Raw genomic sequence first — 21,373 nt, forward strand, 5'->3', positions numbered from 1 at the left:
ATCAACATGTAAATTAGAATACAATTTTATATTCGATCTTTTAGATTGCTGGGAGCACGTGTCCTCAAACTTATGGAATATGCAATTGGACTGCAGGAGATACTCAACGGTGGACAATGCTAAACTAAATAATAATAATAAAATGATAATCCTATAATAAATTAATTAATGACATAAGTTTCGTGCTCACACGTTAATTAAGATGAAACTCCATAATCTAAAACATGGCAGCCACAACTAATCTCTAGTCTTCCCTATATATATATACATACAAACATATCATTTTCTTCTCAAATCCACGCCATGGCAAAACACACCACTTCCCTTTTCATACTTACATGGCTACTTGCCTATTGCATTTCGAAAAATATCGCACATTCATCTCACAAAACTCAAAATAAAACATCCCCACATTATAACATCCATACATATCCTCGCCAAAGCGACAAGGTGATGAACACAATCGACTCGTGCTGGCGGGCTGACCCGAATTGGGCCCTAACCCGGAAGGCGCTAGCCGATTGTGCAATAGGATTCGGAAGTGGGGCCGTGGGAGGGAAGAACGGGGCTATATACATCGTGACTGACGCATCAGATGACGCAATTAACCCTAAGCCGGGCACTCTTCGTTATGGTGCGATCCAAGCCCAGCCGCTATGGATCATATTTGAAAGCGACATGAGTATTAAACTCGATAACGAGTTGATTGTGAATAGTTATAAGACGATCGATGGTAGAGGGGCGCGAGTAGAGATATCAAATGGGCCGTGCATTACTATTGAGCATGTGAGCCACGTCATAGTCCATGGGCTTAGCATCCACGACTGCAAGCCCGGGAAGCCCGGCCTGGTGCGGAGTAGCACGGACCATGTCGGGCACAGGCTCGGTAGCGATGGAGATGGAATTACCATTCTTGATTCGTCCAATGTGTGGATTGATCATTGCTACCTTGCTCGTTGCACGGATGGTCTTCTTGACGTGACACATGCATCAAATTTTGTTACTCTTTCCAACAATTACTTCACTCAACATGATAAGGTATATTGTTATTCAGTCATTTTTATTAAAACACGGAGTAATTATAATTTACGTACATTCAATTTTATATAGGTGATGCTGTTGGGACATAAAGATGGATTTACAGATGACAAAATCATGAAAGTGACGGTGGTTTTTAATCACTTTGGGCCAGGATTGGTGCAACGAATGCCAAGGTAAACTATTGTACACATAGATAACGAATGAGCAAACGGGGTATTAATTTATAGGCCTTGAACCCGAGATATTTGGCATCAATTATTACTTTATTATTAGGCCAACTCAAAGAAAAACATTTTATTAGTTTGATTAGAGGTGGTTATGTATTACAGAGTTCGATACGGATACGCCCACGTCGCCAACAATAGGTACGATCAGTGGATTATGTACGCAATTGGTGGGAGTGCTGATCCCACTATACTTAGCGAAGGCAATTATTTTGTGGCTTCCGATCAAGTTAAAGAGGTGCGTCACAACAATTTGATACTACTACTAATTAAAAGTAAAATGTTGTTCATGATAGTTGAGTAGTATTTCTTTAAGGGGTAGTAAGGTAATTGAGTCATTTTTTTCTTATATTTTACTCATTTTTATTTATTATTTCCTACTTTATTCTCACTACACTTAACCTCTAAACACTCATTTCTTAATCTTTATGTCGAAAAGAAACGTTCTAACCAAGATAGGATGGAAAAAGAGCCTTTTATTTGCATAATATTTGAAAAATAATTTTATGTAATTTATAGTGACGTGAACATTTTTAAAAATCTCTCATCGACATTAATGGTGTGTTTATTCTATAATTTCATCTAATTTCGCAATCACAAAAATTTTGGTGAATATTCATGTTGACATGGTCCATTTGATTCGGCAAAATAAAAAATTATCCTACGGCAGGTAACAAAACGCGAGACGAAGGATCATTGGAAGAGCTGGAAGTGGAGGTCGACGAAGGACGTGTTCGTAAATGGGGCATATTTTATCCCATCAGGATATGGAAGTGTTGCTCCAAATTATTTGGCATCGCAACACTTTGAAGCCGCAGTCGGATCAATGGTTCCAGCTTTAACATCCGATGCTGGTCCCCTCTTTTGTGAACCTCACCAACAATGTTGATCTAACACTATCATTTCATTATACGTTGTTTTTTTCTTTTTATTTTATTTCTTCCCCTTTTTTCTATGGGTGAGTTTGCACTTTTGATGTGTTCACGATTTTATGTCATCTCCTTTTTTGTACAACATGCGATTCGGTATCCCACTTGATTTTAATGTATACTGATATCTCTTTTCAACTATATGAGATCAATCAAAGTAGATCTGTCGTTTCTTACGTGTTTGCATGTTTTAATCGGTTGAAGTTGCGAGAAATTGCATGGTTTTGATTCTATTTTGTTCTCGTTGTTTATGCCGGTTGGAATCTGGCAGGGCTGATTACTGATCAGATTCGGACCATTGACTCCTCTCTCTTATGGATTGGTCTTTTGTCCTACAATATATCAAAATGTGTCCATTTTTCACCTAAAAATGTGTGTTAAAACAATACAATAAAGGAGTGCAATTTGATTCACATCAGCCACTTTATGTAGATCTCAGTTTATCTCATTTCCATCTTGATTCCGAGTTTAATATTGCGCTTTCGTTTCAAGCTTTAGGATTCACCCATCGAAGTTGTTGATTTCTGTTAGTTTAGCTTGGTGAAGAAGGTAATGTCCAAATCAAAGAGTGACAAAAAATATGCTTTATGCTTTTGTACCTCCCGTTTGCTTTTACCTTTTGCCTAGTCTATTTTTAGTAAGTTTCATTCAGTAGCTTTTTATTCCAAGTGCACTAGTAGTTAAGTCATTTATATTTTCTCGCTTACCATTTTCTGCCATGATGCATTTTGAGTCACACCTGACCTCCTGGTCAGTTTAGGTATAGAACATGTTTTCATTTCAGTCCACCCTCGTTAGATATAGAACCTATTTTCATTTCAGTCTCAACCCATAATAAAGGGTGGTAGCAAACCAACCATTTTCCAAATTGTCATCACAAGTGTACACGTTCTCTCCATCTCTGTGGGATCAATCTTTACTCTGCTATACTAGTCAGTAGAAGTGGGTTAAGGTTTTGATAGCAAAGGTTTTAGGTACAACAATAAGACTAGGTCTAGGTACCCTCCTAGTCAGTTGAAGCATCCACACGCACACATAAAGAGTCTATACATGTATATCTGTAACCCTACAACCACAAACCACATCCTAACTGAAGCTTATCAACTCCTTTCATCCCAAAAAATAGATAAATTTGTATTAGTACGAGTTTTAATATGTTATTGGTAAAGTAAGATAGATTGAAAAAAGTGAAAAAGAGAAAGGAAAAAGTTAATGGAAGTAGTGTTAGTGTATTGATGTGGATCCTTGTATTTTATGATCCATTTCCCAAGGATTTACCCAATTGTGATGTTTGATCTAGGTATTTTTTTGTGAGAATTGATTTTCTATTTTATCAATAAGAGCAACCCAACAAGAACTAAGGAATCTAAGATGGGAAATAACATTGGATAAGGTGGAAATTGGAATACAAAGTTATTGATGAAGCAAGTTAAGACACTTACAACATAGCTAACATGTATTCATGGCTAGATCTTCAAGGAAACCACAAACCTCAAAGCATACCTCTACTTGATCCATGCTTGAACTAGCAACTGATGGAAATCTCATGCTTGAACTAGCAATTGATGGATTCAAGCAACCTATAACTAGGAATTGGATAGGAAACCCTCTTCAAGAGGAACAAATCTCTCAAGCATCTATTTTCATCAAAGTCTCACTATGAAAAATGTGGGAAAATATTATTTAAAGCTTGGGTGGCCCGTTGGGCCAGAATGCGGTCCGAAAATGACACCCGGCCGCGTGAATTATCCCCCTAGAAATTCACCCGGCCACGTGGAACTTGTCTGCACTGCGTGCCTTTTGTAAAACGGCCATAACTCCCTCCACCGGACTCCGATTGGGGCGTGCAAGGTACCCACGCGAAGTTCTTTCGAAGACGAAGACATCGGTAGTAGTTTCAGAGGATTTGGACTTCATATCAATAGGAAGAATACTGATTGATGCCAGCTGCAGGTACAAGCTTTGATGCACGACTTCCATGATCGTATCATGTATTGTGGGGTTCACATTATTAGTGGTGTGTAATTGATTAGAAACTTTTCATATTTATACTTTATCTAATTTTCAGAGACGGCCCAAAATGATAAAATTAATCTATTTTTTTTGGACAGAGTGAGTAGCTATTTTATACTTTAAATCTTTTTGTTGCATTTAAAATTACAATACATTTAATTTTCATTTCATAGCCTTTTTAAGTCTTTTATTTAATTTTTTCGTCATTTCGCAATTCTCTTTTATACTGGTAGTAGTATTTGAATTTTTTTTTCCTTTTTTAAAAATTACTTAAATTTGGTTTGAATAAATAAAAAGATGATTTCTCAATAAAAAAAAATAACACACCTCTCAACGGTGAAATAAATTAGTTATAATTCTATAAACCTCAATATTAATTAGTGGAAGGCGATCCTAGTAATGATATTAGAAAATATTTCTTTTATATGCATTTGAAGTTTTTATTACTAAAAAACATAATGACGTAGATTTTAGTTAGAAGCAATATTTTAAAAATCAGATCGGTAAGTGAACCAGTTGAATCTATTGGTTCACGGTTCAACTAGTCGGACCGGCTTAATCACTAGTTTAGTTAGAATATTGTAACATATATAATTAAATATGTATTATATAAAAATATAAAAGTTTATTTTAAATATATAAAAGTTTATTTTAGTGAAAGATAGTATTAAATTTAGTTGAATTAGAAATGCTCCACTTAAAGTGGGACGGAGAAAATATGTAATATATATATACATATGACAATATTAAAATTAAATGATAAAAACTACCCCCTCCGTCCCCTTGTTAATTTTCCAAATTGTCCACTTTCACCTTTTACCATAAATGGTAAATAGGCCATACATTACACTAACTCATTCTACTCATATTTTATTATAAAACTAATACATAAAAGTGAGACTCATATTTCACTAACTTTTTCAATTCACTTTTCTTTACATTTCTAAAAATCCGCGCCGAAATCAAAGTGGACAATTATTGAGTGACCGAGGGACTAGTATTAAAGTTTAGTAAATAACAAATATAATTAAATATATCCTCCACATTGAATATCAGAATAAATCAATTGGTTTAAAAATTACTCCTAATTAAACAAGACACTCAAATAGTAGTGTATGGTAAAATGATTTGTGCATGCTCAATCATCATAAATAGTATTCATGTTTAAATTTATTTCAAGATATCTCAACATGCAACTTAATTAATGGAATTAAATATAGAATTATTTGGATTTTAATGTCATGCATGATCTCATGATAACTCATAAAGCGATTGTTGTCCTACATTTAAATTCGAATAATAATGGACAAATCTAAAGAGGAACAATGCATGTCTATATATATACACACCTATCGTCTACATCAAAACATCGCACATTGGTTAATCAAATCCTCTAAGATAATATTCAATTTACCAATGTCTTCCAATAAAAATTATTATTATGCAGTCCTTTTGCTGTGTAATTTTGCAGCATCATGTTATAAAGTAGCATCATTATCATCTTCTGATGATGATGATAGCATGTATGTGAAACATGAGAAATGGATGGCTCAACATGGATTCAACTACAAGAATGAGGAAGAATGAGGAAGTGAAAGAGAAAAGGTTTAAGATATTTAAGGATAATGTGCAACATATTGAAAGGTTTAATTAGGAAGGGAAACACACGTACAAGCTTGGGATAAATAAATTTGCAGATCTAACGCATGAAGAGTTCTTGGCTAAGTATGCCGGTAGTTCTATGCCATCATTTAAGGTATCTTCATCGCATCAATCATCTTTTGCATACAAAAATGTGAAAGACGCACCACCTAGTCTTGATTGGAGAGATCACAACGCCGTCACGCCTGTACAAAATCAAGGGTCATGTGGTAAGTCTCACACTACCTCTATTGCCTATAGTAACATGGTGCAATATATGTAAATATCGATGAAATGTGGTTCAATAAAACTTCTTATTGTGATAAGTTAGTAATTTTGAGAATTATGGACTAAACCTTCAAATTACCACATTAAAGTCTCTGTACTTGGCAAGTATCAAGAATTCACTGCAAAGTTATCACAAGTTTCACAATATTTTTCTTTGAACCACATCCAATATGCATGTGTTTGTGTTAAAAAAAATAAATATTTAGAGCGCGTTCTCTTGATATTAAGGAGTGGAAAGCAATTATTTTCGGCTATTATCATTGATTTATACATAATTCCCATGTGCATGCATGTAGGATGTTGTTGGGCATTCTCTGCTGTAGCTGCCATTGAAGGCATAGTAGCCATCCGATCAGGCAAGCTGGTTCCATTATCTGAGCAACACATTTTGGATTGTAACGTCAACGGTGAAGACTGCTTGGGTGGAAGAATGGAAAATGCTTTCGACTACGTGATACAAAACGGTCTTGCATCTGATACCGACTATCCTTACACTGCAACTAAAGAAGCATGTACCAATAACAAACCATCATCTCTTTCTTCAGCGATCAGTGGCTTTAGTTTTGTTCCTAATTATGATGAGGCAGCATTGTTAGATGCGGTAGTTAACCAACCTATCTCAGTTGGTATTGACCCAAAACTTTTCCAATTTTATCACAGTGGGGTTTTGACAGGGGAGTGTGGAACTGATCTCACTCATGCAGTTACACTAGTTGGCTATGGCCAAAGTGAAGATGGGATCGATTTTTGGTTGCTCAAGAACTCATGGGGGCCAAGATGGAGAGAAGGTGGATATGTCAGATTGCAAAGAAATGTAAATTCTATAGAGGGCATGTGTGGTATTACATTGTACGCTACTTATCCAATTGCATGATTTGTTCTACACCGCTACTGCTGAATTAGTATTATTATGATTTAAGTACATCTATATTTGATATTGCAAATTTACTCTAGAGAAGAAGGCTATATGAATTAAAAAAAAATTGTACTCCATATTTAAGGTGTGTATGCTTTTAATCCTCAAAATAGAGGGATAATATCATTTAAATTGATGATCTATTTTTTGTACTGAACTCATTTGTTTAGAATGATGATACTATTATGAACTCTTTATATTTATCCTTCTTTTTATAAAAAGATGGTATAAAATTATATCATTAACTTATTTGTTTCAAATGATAATACAGTTATGCGTTTTTTTATAATACACACATTGTATATAAATAATAAACATAATGCATTGAGACAAAACCAGGCCATGATAAGCCGCCACTTCAACAGGGGCTTAGCCAATGTCGTCTGCCTCAATTAGGGGTGGGTCGATACGATATATCGTATCGAAAACGTTGTATCGTGTATCGTATCGAAAATATCGATATGAAAGAATTTTATATCGTTATCGTATCGAAAGTTTCGATATATCGAACTTTCGATATAAAAAAATTTCATATCGTTATCGTATCGATATTTCGATATATCGTAGCGAAATTTGATATATCGTTAAATATCGATATATATCAAAAATTTCGATATATATCGAAAATAAAATATCGATATATATCGAAAATATCGATATATCGAAAATTTTCGATATATATCGTATTTTCGATATAAAACGATATAAGAAAATTCATATCGTTATCGTATCGAAAACTTACGATACGATATCGTATCGTATCGAAAATTACGATATACCGAAAATTCGATAATTTTTCGATATTTTTCAATACGATACGAGCGAGATATCATTTTTTCGGTATTTTTCCCCAGCCCTAGCCTCAATTCACCATCCACCCATTTTATATTTTATTTTCCGGACAGATGAATTGAGAGAGGGTTGGAGAGAAAAGGAAATTTATTCAGGCACATATTTAAAGCTGCCAAGTTAAGAGGGGAAATATATTTCTTCATATTTTCGAGTGCTTGTATATAACAAAAACTTTTTGTTTATTTTCCAAAGTATAAAACAGATTATTTTTGTTATAATGTATTGCTCCGTATATTTTTACATTTAATGGTTGTTTTCATAAATGCACAATTTTAATGCACGAGACCAAAGTTCTCAGGTTAAGGTTCGAGTCCATTATGGTGCGGCATTAAATTTATTTACCCATTTGGAAAAAAAATAAAGACCCAAATTCATCTGCCTTGTACAACTTAAATACTTTATGTAATTAATTTGATACTGAATAATCTTTTCTAGATTGCAAAGCATCACTTATCCTCAAATTTTTCTATTCTAGATTCTAAAGAATTTTAGGCATCCTTTAATACATTTAACGTGTTAGCTTTTCTTTTTCTACTCTCTTACAAAACAATCCTTTTTTCCTGATGCATTAATTCTTTTCTTAAAACAACGGAAACTTTAAAAAAATTGTAAAATTATTCGTAATATATATATATACGAATAATTTTACAATTTTTTTAAAGTTTCCGTTGTTTTAAGAAAAGAATTAATGCATCAGGAAAAAAGGATTGTTTTGTATGTATATATAGAGTTGTGATCAATGTCGAACCAATTTTAAAGACCGAACTAGAGACCAAATCTGGGCCACTAGATCTAGTTTTTTTGATGAGATGTGCTGCTGTGAAAAAATTTTCAGCTTCATTACTAGCCCATTTTACTTCATTGTATAGGTTTATTACTTCATTCTGTACATAATACCTTGAAACTACAACATGTTATTACTTGTTTCCAGTAAGTTTTGAAATGATTCAACATATGCTTCATTCAAATTCATTAACGTGGGTTTTTGCTTGATTAACATTTAAAAATGCAATTTATTCAAGTGAGTTTATTACTTCATTCAGAAACGTTATTACTTCATTGGATAAGATTTTTACTTCATTCCACTAGGACTTCAAATGCTTCTACACATACTTCATTCCAATAATTTATTACATCATTCCATGTGTTTATTAAACCATATTAGCGCCATGGCGTTGGTGATAGATATTGTAGAGAGAAAGAACGACACGCGACGGCGAAACCACATTTACGTACTGGAATGAAGTAAAAATGTAACGACCCGCCCATTTAGGGTATAATAAATGCGGCGTTCGCTAACTAGGTAGACTTAAATGCATCAAAGAATCATAGGCTAGGGTTTCATTTAAAAGGGATTTGACCAAAGCATTTAAGGTACAACTAAGTAGAGGAAGAATAACGCCTTAGCAAAGGAATCCATCAAAAGATTTATTGAAATAAAAGCTTAACCAAGTTCTTCAAAAAGAATATTTCTAACTGTTCATATTCCAAAACATACCCACGAAAATAAAAGTATTTATCCCAACAAAAGATCATAAGTTTTCATAAAAATAGCGGAAGCGACCAAGAAAGAAGTGAGGCTATGTATGAAGACACAACAACACTTTAAGTACCATCAGTTCATCTTTATTAGTTCCTACTCAACACCGCCGCCCGCTCGTCACCACTCAACCTGCACATAAGGAAAACACATGCAGGGCTGAGTACGATAATCATACTCAATGGGCTCATTGCCGAAAACAGTTTTATCACAAATATAGTTATTGTCATGCCATTTTCAAGTGTCCATCGGGGTTTTAACTTTAGAAAGACCCGAGGCACCAAAATATCTTCTTTCTCAAATATCACGGTCGCGCAACCATTTTTTCTCATAGACGTTTACCATATCCTCATTCTACATGACAAGGAATGCGGCCGCAATCCAGGTCACTAGACCGGCCAACCCGTACGCTGACTCTCGGTCTAACATTGGTGTACACTAACCCAAGTAGAGTTTGCGGCTCTACAAGGATCCGAATTCGATTATAACAATAGTGGCATAGCCACGAGGGATAGGCACGACAAAACAAATCAAGGCATGATAACACATATCTCATTCTCATCAATATCAGTTTAGGACAATGTCCTTATTTTAAAAGAAAGCCCACCTCGTCGGCTTATCTCGAAAGTATTCTCTTCTCCTCGCTTATCACGCTGAGAGCGCGAAGTATCACCTTTAAATTAGGCGTATTATAAATCAGTTTCAATCATTGATTTCAAATCATGCATGTCTCCCATATTTCCCTTTTTCCCATCGATTATTTTCATAATCACCAATCAAAATCAAGGTATGATTAGCATATCATTTTTATTCAAATAACAACTCCAAATCATCATTAAATCGTGTCACGCATGAGTGTTCCACACACACAACATACGCACACGATCACAACACATGTGCACGCCGACCGAGGCATGCACACACACACACACGGTCTCGCACACACACACTTGCACACATATATCCCAAAATTCATCAATTTATTCCCCCTTCACTCAATCTATATGCATGTGGAAACAAGAACACCGATTGATCGGTAGAAGAAGAGGAGATCAATAATTAAAGTACCTTTTCCAAAAGAACGAACGGTAGAAACAAGGAATTAGTCTTGATTCTTCAATAATCTCTTGAATTTCACTTGAATTCTTCTCAATTGATGAAGAAATCTTGAAGAAAACTTGAAGAAAATATGGAGAGAGTGGGGAGAGAATTTTCGAAAATATTGGGGAGAGTGGGCGCCGGTTTTGTGATCTCTAGGGTTAGGGTTTCTCTCCTATTTATAGAGTCACAAATAATAATATCCCATAATTAAATAAATTAGAGATTTGAGAAGATTTGGAGAGATTTGAGGAGATTGGCGTTAACTTGGTTGAGAAACATGGGGATTTCGAAAATTATAGGCTATTTAATTAGCCTATAATTTAAATTCAAATATTTCACGGAGTAGAATAATATATCACGGAGCAAGAAAAATAATAATTAAACTCCCCAATTTAATAGGAACTAGGCGTGACTTTTCCAAATCTTCAAGGGATTTGAATTTCAAATCCTAATTTAATTAGGATATGCAATATTTTCTTAGATATGACAAGATATGGTAGGATATTCTAGCATATTTATATTTATTCATGGAAGAGAATAAATAAGGGATCAAATAAATAAATAATTCCCTCTTCTCCAATAAATGAGATTTTCGAAAATCTCATGGGAAAAATTATAGTGGTGGTTCGAAAATTCCATGTAGGAATTATAGAGTATTTGGACTTTGGATTTAATTTGGATAATTATCCCAAACAAATAATTAAATCCAAGAATAATATTATTTCTTCTCCAATATATGATAGCCGAAAATTTCCACATATTTAAAAAAAAAAATGCTCCTATTCAATTCTCACTCATCCCTTAGGAAAATAATTCACCCACAATATTATTTCTCCGCATAAAAAATTCACACCCAATCAATCATTTCCTTATTTCCTCTCCTTTTTCTCAACGCATTGACCTTTCAACGGCCACGTCATATTTTTCCCATCTTTGACTATTCAATAGCCACGTCAACATTTCAACAAGTTGACTATTCAACTCAATCTCCATTCTCATACGCAATTAGGTCACAAAGACACTATGCAATTAATTACTCATCAAATAATCCACATATCATAGCATTTAAGGCATTTAATGCAAAAAAATTTTATAACCCAAAAATTAGGGTTTGAAAAAGTGGGGCGTTACAAAAAACCTACTAGAATGAAGTAAAAACCTACTAGAATGAAGTAATATATTCTGGAACGAAGTTAAATCTTCGTAACATGTTAGTATGACTTATTTACCTTCAGATGAATTAAAATAGGCTCGTGATGAAGGTGAAAATAATTTATAAATTTTTGTATCTTATCCATAAAAAACTAGATCTAAAAGCCCTAATTTGGTAGGGTTCGGTGGTTCGGTCTTTAAGAGTGGATTTGTGGATAATGGGACTCTATATATATATATATATATATATATATATAGATTATAATGATAACCCCAATTTGTGTGATAACCCTATAACTAAATCTCCACCACACATTTTTAAAATATGTGGTCTAGATTTAATCTAACAAAACTATCATTTTATCAAATAAAACTATCATTTTCGAATATATTAAGGGCAAAATTGTCATTTCAATTTTAAAATTGGTGGGAAAAAAGAAAACGATCTGAATTCATCTCAGACTCAAACACTCTGAATCGAATTTCAAACCCTACGAATCGAAGGAAACACTCAAACACTCTGAATCGCATTTGAAACCCTACGAATCGAAGGAAAAATCATCACAATTCTGGAATATGTCGAAGGAAATCATAGTTTTTTCATAAAATATGTGTGGTCCAGATTTAGTTATAGAGTTATCATGTGATTTGAGAGTTATGATATGATCGCATCTCTATATATATATATATATATATATATATATATGTTTCCAATGCATTTAACTTTTTAATATTTCTAATTTTCTTGAAAAAATGAAACTTTCAAAAATAAAATAAAAATAAATAATCGCTAATATAATACTATATACCTTCAAAATTAGATGGAGAATGATTGGTTTTTGGTATATAGATTAAATCTACGTGTTCGATAAAATAGATAGAAAAATTGATTTAAAATGAAATCACATTCTTCCCTCAAATTTTACCCAAACAAATAATGTATGCATTACCCAAATATATCTGTACCAAGTAAATCATTATCATCTCCAAAATAAATTTGAAAAATAAAAATAATTGGTTGATAACAAGATTACAAACAAGAAAAAAGTCTACATATGTGCATTAACTCTGGTCCTAAGGAAAGTTCAACCCAACAACCAAAAACTGGTTACAACAATAATATCGGAAGGATCAGCTAAGGCATGTAGCAAGACATTTGGTGTTACACCAATAATAAATTGACACATGTATACTTTTTAAAAAAAAATAAAAATAAAATTAAATCCCATGTGGCATCTATTCCTCTTCTAACCCAGAATTCAACATTCATTTCTTCTTTTCCTGCAACTCCCTATGCATCTTCCTTACAAACTCTTGCCGAATTGAACTTCATTTTGGCATCTTCACCACAAATAGGTAGAGTTTCAAAAACTCTACTACCTTCATTTTGAACTTCAGAAACTCATATTTGCTGTAGAAATTCTTCAAAAAGCCGAAGCTTTTATCCAAACCCGCCCCTTCCACCTCCTTCCCCTCCGGTATCGCCGCCTCATTCGGCTTCACAGAGCCGTGCCGCCGCACCAACACGGCTTTGATGTGCTTCGCCGGAGACGGTGGCGGAAACGGCCTCTTGAAAAACCTCCTCGGCGTGCCGCTCCATAGCGCCGAAGATCTCGCCGGAGACTTCTTGGAGGAGAGGTAATGAGCCGGGCTCGGGCTGTAGAAGGGGAAAAACGGAGACTTTTTTCCTGCTTCGCCTTTTTCCTCGCTCTTGTTCTTCTCGAAGCTTCCAAAAGTTTTCCCATTCTCGCGGCTGTTCTTTGCCGGAACTTGGTGCTCAACGCTATTCTGATTTGGGTCATAACTATCACCAATTTCACCTGATGAATGGCAATTGAGCTCTTGAGAGGGTTTGGGTCTAGAAGTGCAAACTCCCATTTCCGTTTATACACACAAAATCTCAACTTTTTTCTCTCTTTCTTTTTATTAGTCCACAGAGAGAGGCAGAGGTGGTGCTTTGGCTTTTTACCGGCGGCAATATGATGTTCAAAAGGTGGAGAGTTGTGGGGAAGATGAAATGAATGTTGAATTCAGTGGAGTGTCGGAGTTCGGAAGGGATCAGCTAATGCTTTTAGTAAGACATTTGGTGCTACACCAATAATAAATTGACATGTGTATACTCTTTGAAAAAATGAAAATTAAATTAAATCCTATGTGGCATCTCTTCCTCCTCTCACTCACACACAGAAGGGATCAGCTAATGCTTTTAGTAAGACATTTGATGCTACACCAATATTAAATTGACATGTGTATACTCTTTGAAAAAATGAAAATTAAATTAAATCATATGCGGCATCTCTTCCTCCTCTCACTCACACACTCCACTGAATTCTGGGTGAGAAGAGGAATAGATGCCACATAGGATTTAATTTAATTTTTATTTTTTTTAAAAAAGTATACATGTGTCAATTTATTATTGGTGTAGCACCAAATGTCTTACTACATGCCTTAGCTGATCCCTTCTGGAGGTGAGTGAGAGGAGGAAGAGATGCCACATAGAATTTAATTTAATTTTCATTTTTTCAAAGAGTATACACATGTCAATTTATTATTGGTGTAGCACCAAATGTCTTACTAAAAGCATTAGTTGATCCCTTCCGAAATAATATGGATAAAACACTAGAAAGTAGTAGTGCTACATTTTTTTTATACAATATACAATAAAATTTCAGTTTTGAAACTATAATTCACTACAATTATTTATCGCGGCCCAAAACCGAAAAAACCAAGTTACACCACTAGCTAATGTTATAATGAAGTTTAATTTCCTTAAATCATATCCTCTCATCTTTGAATCCAATAATTGGAGTAGTATGTTTTTAATTTTAATTTTAGAAACAACATACTTAACGATGGGGCTGGGTAAAAATACCGAAATACAGAAATAACGGTCTTATCGTATCGAAAAAATACTGAATATACTGAATTTTCGGTATACCGTGACTTTCGGTACGGTATGATACCTTACCGAAAGATTCCGGTAAGGTAGCGGTATGAATTTTTAAATACCGCGGTATACCGCTGCATACCGAAAATTCGGTATATACCGTAAATTAAGGTATATACCGTAAACTAGGGTATATACCAAAAAAATATAAACACAATTATATATAAAATATATTTTATATATTTTTAAATTATAAAATCTATTGTGAAATATAAATATAATTATGAATAAATTATATTTAATTTATTTTTAAAATTATAAAATATAAATAATATTCTAAAAACTCTATTTTTTTTTATTTTAATTGATGTTGAAAGTCAGGTATACCGCAAAAGTAAGGTATAACGAACTTCGGTACTGTATACCGAAAACAAGGTATGGTATTGGTATGGAAATTCGTCATACCGAAAATAAGGTATGCCGAAGTTCGGTATACCAAAAACTTTGGTAAGGTAAAGGTATGATTTTTTCGCATACCGTATTCACGGTAAGGTATACGGTATGGTGGTTTCGGTAAGGTATACCGTACCTACCCACCCCTACTTAACGATTACAATCTATTCATAATAGTATATGTTAATCATAAAGTAAATGCAAGTTAATAAATAAAATATATTGTAAAATGATTTGTTCATGCTCAATCTTCATGAATATATAGTTCATATTTAAAATTAATTCAATATATCACACATGCAAATCCATTAATATAGAATTATCTGAATTTTAATGCCATGCATGATCTCATGATAACTCATGCATAAAGTTGTTATCCTACATTTAAATTCACGTAATAACTAACCAATCTAAATAGGAACAATGCATGTCTATATATACACACACACCTATTGTCTATCTAAACATCTCACATTAGTCAACCAAATCCACTAAAAAAATATTTAATACACCAATGTATGCCAATAAAGAATATTATTACACAGTTCTTTTCTTGTGTATATTTGCAACATCATGTTATCAAGTAGCATCATTATCAGATGACAACAAGAACATATATATGAAACATGAGAGATGGATGGCTCAACATGGGTTCAACTACAAGAATGAGGAAGTGAAGGAGAGAAGGTTTAAGATATTTAAGGAAAATGTGCAACATATTGAAAGGTTTAATCTGGAAGGAAATCACACATACAAACTTGAGATAAATAAATTTGCAGATCTAACGCATGAAGAGTTCTTGGCTAAGTATGCAGGAAATTTCATGCCATCATTTGAGATACCGTTATCACATCAATCATCTTTTGCATACAAAAATGTGAAAGATGTACCACCAAGTCTTGATTGGAGAGATTACAATGTTGTCACGCCTGTACAAAATCAAGGGTCATGTGGTAAGTGTCACAGTAATTCTGTTGGCTATTGTAACATGGTGGTATATACATAAATATCTATGAAATGTGGTTCAATAAAACATTTAGTGTGATAAGTAATTTTGAGAATTATAGACTAAACCTACAAATTACCACATTAAACTCTTTACACTTGGCCAGTATCACGAATTCACTATAAAGTTATCACAAAGTTCAGTCACATGTTTCACAAAATATTTTTTACTTGAACCACATCCAATATATGCATGTGTTTGTGTTAGACAAACTCAAGTTACTCAACTACTTAGGGTGTATTCTCTTCAATTGAAAGGGGTACTCAATAATTAGTTTCCACTATTTTCATTATTCAATACATAATTCCCATGCGCATACATGTAGGATGTTGTTGGCATTCTCAGCTGTTGCCGCAATTGAGGGCATAGTAGCCATACGATCAGGCAAGCTGATTTCATTATCCGAGCAACACATTATTGACTGCAACTACTACTACGAAGGCTGCATGGGTGGAAGAATGGAACATGCTTTTAGCTTCGTGATGCAAAACGGGGGTCTTGCATCTGATACCGACTATCCTTACACTGCGACTCAAGGAGCATGCACCAATAACAAACCATCATCTTTGTTTTCAAATATAAATGGATTTAGTATTGTTCCTAGTAGTGATGAGGCCGCCTTGTTAGCTGCAGTAGCTAACCAACCTATCTCAGTTGCTATTGACCCAAGACTCTTCCAATTTTACCATAGTGGGGTTTTAACTGGGGAGTGTGGAACTCATCTCACTCATGCAGTTACACTAGTTGGCTACGGCGAAAGTGAAGATGGAATCAAGTTTTGGTTGCTCAAGAATTCGTGGGGGGCAGGATGGGGAGATGGTGGATATATCAAATTGCAGAGAAATGTAAATGCTATAGAGGGCATGTGTGGCATTACATTGTATGCTACTTATCCCAATGCATGATTTGTTCTACACCACTCTACTGAGTTGTTACTACTATTACGGTATTGCTACAAGCCTACAACTATATTTGATATTGCAAATTTGCACTAGAGAAGAAGGCTATATGAATTAGAATCATTTTGTATATTTTAATTTTTAAGGTGTGTATGCTTTTAATCTCTATAAATAGAGTGAATGAGTGATATATAGTACCATTTAAAATGAAGATAACATTTTTGTACTTTAATTATTTGTTTCGAATGGTAATATAATATAGTTGTGCACTCTTTATATTTATCCTTTTCTTAATAGATATTGGTATATAAAATTATGTAGTATTTGTTTTGAATGACAACACAGTTATGCACTCAATCCTACATTCCTCCACACGAGGAATTACCATGAATCTTCCAAATAGAGTCTCCAAAATCGCTCTTCCACATATCAAAAGCAATCTACTTTTGAACAAATGCACAAAAAACATCAGAGATCAGAGAAACAAGTGGAACGGTGGTTGGTAAACTCATCGGAGCATGGTGGCCAAGTGGGATTAATGGTGTTTGATCAGATAGATGTATAGAAGCAATGCTGGATTCTTTAAACATGCATGGAAGAGTCGATACAATCGAACATAGGAGGGGATGATTTGGAGAGAATCGAAAACGGAGAAATGGTGGAGATGAAGGATTCTTCCATCAAAGGGAAAGCCATTGATGAGTTTGCAAATAAGATTTTCTGATCATGCTAAATAGTTTGTATACCACTCATGTAAAGCTAATTACAACACATGAAATTATATCACTCTATGTCCAAATCTTATTTAATGAAAAAAAAAACAAGAAAACTAGCCACAGTTTCAAGGGCTTTTGCCCTCATTTTTGGCCAACACAATAAACTGACCAATTGAACAATTTATCTTGGAGATATATGTTGTGAAGAGCCCTAATTGGCATCCAACATGTATAAAGGAGATTTGTAGAAACTTATTGATTTGACTGAAATCATAAAATAATCAACTCAATTATTAACCAAGGGTTAGTTCAAGAGATATGCCATTTGCATCTTCCTTGGCCGCAGATTCCCCAGTGCCTTCCCACTTCTCCTTGCACATCTGAAAACATAGATATATATTTCTCTTAAAAAATGATATTTGCACAGACTTTCACCCACATGAAAACAATTGAAAGTTCGTGTATTTAGAGGCAGAATTCTTAGAGGTCAAAGTTCATGTATTTAGATGCAATTAATCGTAAAAGTAAATAAATCACTAACATTATTTAGAGGAGGTTCATTGCTGCTGCCGAGGAAGTCCTTTAGCACGACAGAGTGGTCGATTTCGTTGGGTTTCAGTTTCACTTCTTGCCTGCATATGATCAAGACCTAGAATAGTTATTAACTAACAACATTTTATTAAGAAAAAATAATTTTACAATACCATTTGGGCTTGGTCTCAGGATTAATGAGGCTGGATAGATCTTGATTGAGTAGATCTTTTCTTAGAACTCCGCAGTTGCAGCTGTGAATGGAATGCGAGTCATGGTTTTGTTGTGATGGTGCTTGCAGCTTCTTAGCACCTGCACTTATGTACATTACTTTAACGCCCAAATCATATGTATAAACAAAAAATTGATGAAATTAAATACTAGTACTCCACTAGCAAAAGTAAAATTAAATGATATTGATAAGATATCGTAATTAGATCCTAATTAATTATTAGTACAAAATTTAAATTGAAGAAAAAAATGAAAGGAAACAGAGTGATGTCCATCTTGATGTATATGGAGTTTGTATCATATCCGAGTTGTATTTGTATAATTTTTAGTTAGACATTTTCTGTCACATGTTTGTGTCCATCTTTTTTATGCTTTAACATAAAAATTAGTTTCTTTTCAATAATTTAAAATTTGATTTTTGTATTTTAGTTTGATGTTGTAATTTTATATTCAGAAAATATTCAATTTTAAGTAATAAATGTTAGTTTAGTGGCTATTAATTTATTATATTATTATTTTTAATAATATACTACTATTATTCATTTAATGAATTTAATAGTACTAATATGCTACGTCTGTGCAACTGCAGCACATAAATATTCTTCTTTAAGTTAATTTAGTCTTAAATTTCAGTGATACAGTAATATCAAACCATTAAGAAGAAATTATATACATTGGCTATATAATACTGTTACAACTTACAAGTACCAAATACCTATACCTTTTAATTAATAAAGGTAACTTAAATTATAGTACATACACATAAAATTAAATACTCGAACTATCAGAAAACACACAAAGTAACTCAAAATTATTGTTTCCTCATATAAAGATTTACATGGCTCGTTAGACGTTTTCTGGATTTAATAAATACAAATATATTCGGATTTAATAAAATAAAATTTCAATTTCATGGCACAATAATATTTTTACCTTATGTTAGCTCAGCAAATAATCTAATTTTTGACTAATAATAGTTAACAAGTACATACAATTATTGGTTAGAAAAGTATTAAATGATTTAGGAAGTAGATGAGCCTTAAATACATATGGAAGTATTAGCATTTGCTTACGCACCTTGTATGATTTGATCTTGCTTGGCGCTCCTGTACATCTGTCCATGACAGAAAGAATGAGATAAACCATTAAACAAAACATACCTTAAAAAAATAAATATATCATTCAAAAGTATTCAAATGAATACGTCATTTCTCAAAAAATTATATCACCCTAGAAGAAGGGTTTTGTCTTCAACCTGAAGATGGCTCTTGACATGCGTTACATTCAGCCCTTTCACATTCATCAACTCCAGCACCATTTTCGGAGTTGCCCCTATCACCAAAATTCAATGTAACCAATTTACTAAATTAATACTTCTACTACTACTACAATTTAAATTATATGAATTCGTTCTTATCAAAGTCTAGAAATAATATATGAATACAAATTTTTTTTTTATCTCCATGCACATGCAATTAATTGATTAACGATAAGTAAAAGGGTATGTTATATGAGCTTTCGCTGAGTATTTCTCAATCTGCACGATGAAACTAAGACACATTTTCGATTATTCTAATTTTTCACACGGTTGACATTTTTCGATAAATTGATGCATTTATGGCTAACTGAAATTACAAAATAATGCCGCGTAGACATCCACATATACGTTGTCCCTTAGTACATCGGCTGTTTAAGTAAATGTAAACATTCCGGGCGTCCACCTCAACATTAATTTGGTAACAAACAACTTAGCAATTGTATGAAAAAATCGAAATAATTCAAAATTGGAGGTAGAATTATTAGTTGGTGTGCAAAAGCTAGAATTCAATTTAAAAAAATGGTAGGAGTATGCAACAAGCATGTGTGTGATCTTACTATCTCCGCCTCCCAGGCTTTCAACGGCATGGATGAAGCATCGGTGAAGCTCTTGCGTCCATCTCAACCGCGGTATTTTAGACCTAATGTAAGGTCTAACGCCTTCATTGGAAATGGTAGGAGGCGGAGAGTCTCTGGGAAGACTCTCCGCTCCCTGCTGGCATAGAGGCCAACCTGAGGGCTGGTTTTGACTGTCGTCGACGGTGGAGAGAGGAGGAGGAGAATCCATGGCTGGTTTAATTACTTTAGAATTTCACAGCATGAAGCGCAAGATGTGGTCTCTTTATAAGTGATGAATATTTTGTTTTCTTTAAGCGTCGAGGTTAATTTGGTCAATTTGTTTCAATTGTCAATGAAAAAAATTCTTTCACGGATTACCATAAGGTCGGGATAAGTTCAAAAATCCTCTTATAGTTAGATAGAATGTTTTTTATTGAACTTTTTTTAAATTGGGACGTTCCACTATAGGGAAATATTGGCAGTATGCGTTGAAATTAGTTGGGAAATTATTTGACGTCATGAATTCATGATAAAAAAAATCCTTTATATAGATTTTAATTTAATAAAATTTATGTAGATATAATTTGTTGTAATTTCATAAACAATGATAGTTGAAATATAGGCTCATTTGTTATGATCGTTCCATATAAAGCGTGACGTGAATGTTAAATTATTTGGCAATAATTAAATTTTCGTCTACTTATTTGGAAAAAGATTATGAAAAAATGGGGCTTTTATTCGAATAGAGGGAGTAGTGTATTAGAATCAACTTAAGTTGTATTGTTTTGCATCTCTCTCCCTAGCTCACTTTCACACACACGTACATCAAATAGTAAACAATAATAGTAGTACACCCTTCGTTTCACTATAGTTGAGTCATTTTTTCATTTTGGAAAGTTTCTTCATAGTTGAGTCATTTCCATATATGGTACTTTTTCTCTTTCTTACCTTACTCTCTCTTACTTTATTTTCTCTACTTTATTCACTTTATACTTTATTCTCTCAACTTTTTTCCTCTCTCTTATTTTTTATCTATTTATTCAACACACCCAACATCCTTTTCTTAGACTCTGTGCCC

General features: G+C 33.7%; 2 protein-coding genes and 2 pseudogenes across 2 annotated transcripts; 3 read left to right on the forward strand and 1 right to left on the reverse strand.

Moving 5' to 3' along the window:
- The first annotated feature begins 303 nt into the window (after nucleotides 1-303).
- On the forward strand, nucleotides 304-2,370 carry LOC125195236 (putative pectate lyase 2). The gene is made up of 4 exons (XM_048093416.1): nucleotides 304-1,038; nucleotides 1,111-1,214; nucleotides 1,371-1,503; nucleotides 1,936-2,370. The coding sequence occupies exons 1-4, from the start codon at nucleotides 304-306 to the stop codon at nucleotides 2,152-2,154; spliced, it is 1,191 nt and encodes a 396-aa protein (XP_047949373.1). The 3' UTR covers nucleotides 2,155-2,370.
- Nucleotides 2,371-5,728: 3,358 nt separating this feature from the next.
- LOC125195237 lies at nucleotides 5,729-7,010 on the forward strand (annotated as a pseudogene).
- An 8,541-nt stretch (nucleotides 7,011-15,551) lies between these two features.
- On the forward strand, nucleotides 15,552-16,948 carry LOC125195239 (annotated as a pseudogene).
- Nucleotides 16,949-17,720: 772 nt separating this feature from the next.
- Nucleotides 17,721-20,537, reverse strand: LOC125197556 (probable transcription factor KAN4). The gene is made up of 6 exons (XM_048096322.1): nucleotides 20,296-20,537; nucleotides 19,676-19,752; nucleotides 19,498-19,534; nucleotides 18,363-18,501; nucleotides 18,200-18,290; nucleotides 17,721-18,038 (listed from the first exon to the last, which is right to left on the reverse strand). Exons 1-6 carry the CDS (start codon nucleotides 20,522-20,524, stop codon nucleotides 17,952-17,954), a joined length of 660 nt encoding a protein of 219 aa, XP_047952279.1. The 5' UTR covers nucleotides 20,525-20,537; the 3' UTR covers nucleotides 17,721-17,951.
- Between the last annotated feature and the right edge of the window lie 836 nt (nucleotides 20,538-21,373).

This window comes from Salvia hispanica, chromosome 6, assembly GCF_023119035.1.
Source record: "Salvia hispanica cultivar TCC Black 2014 chromosome 6, UniMelb_Shisp_WGS_1.0, whole genome shotgun sequence".
Taxonomy (NCBI): Eukaryota; Viridiplantae; Streptophyta; class Magnoliopsida; order Lamiales; family Lamiaceae; genus Salvia; species Salvia hispanica.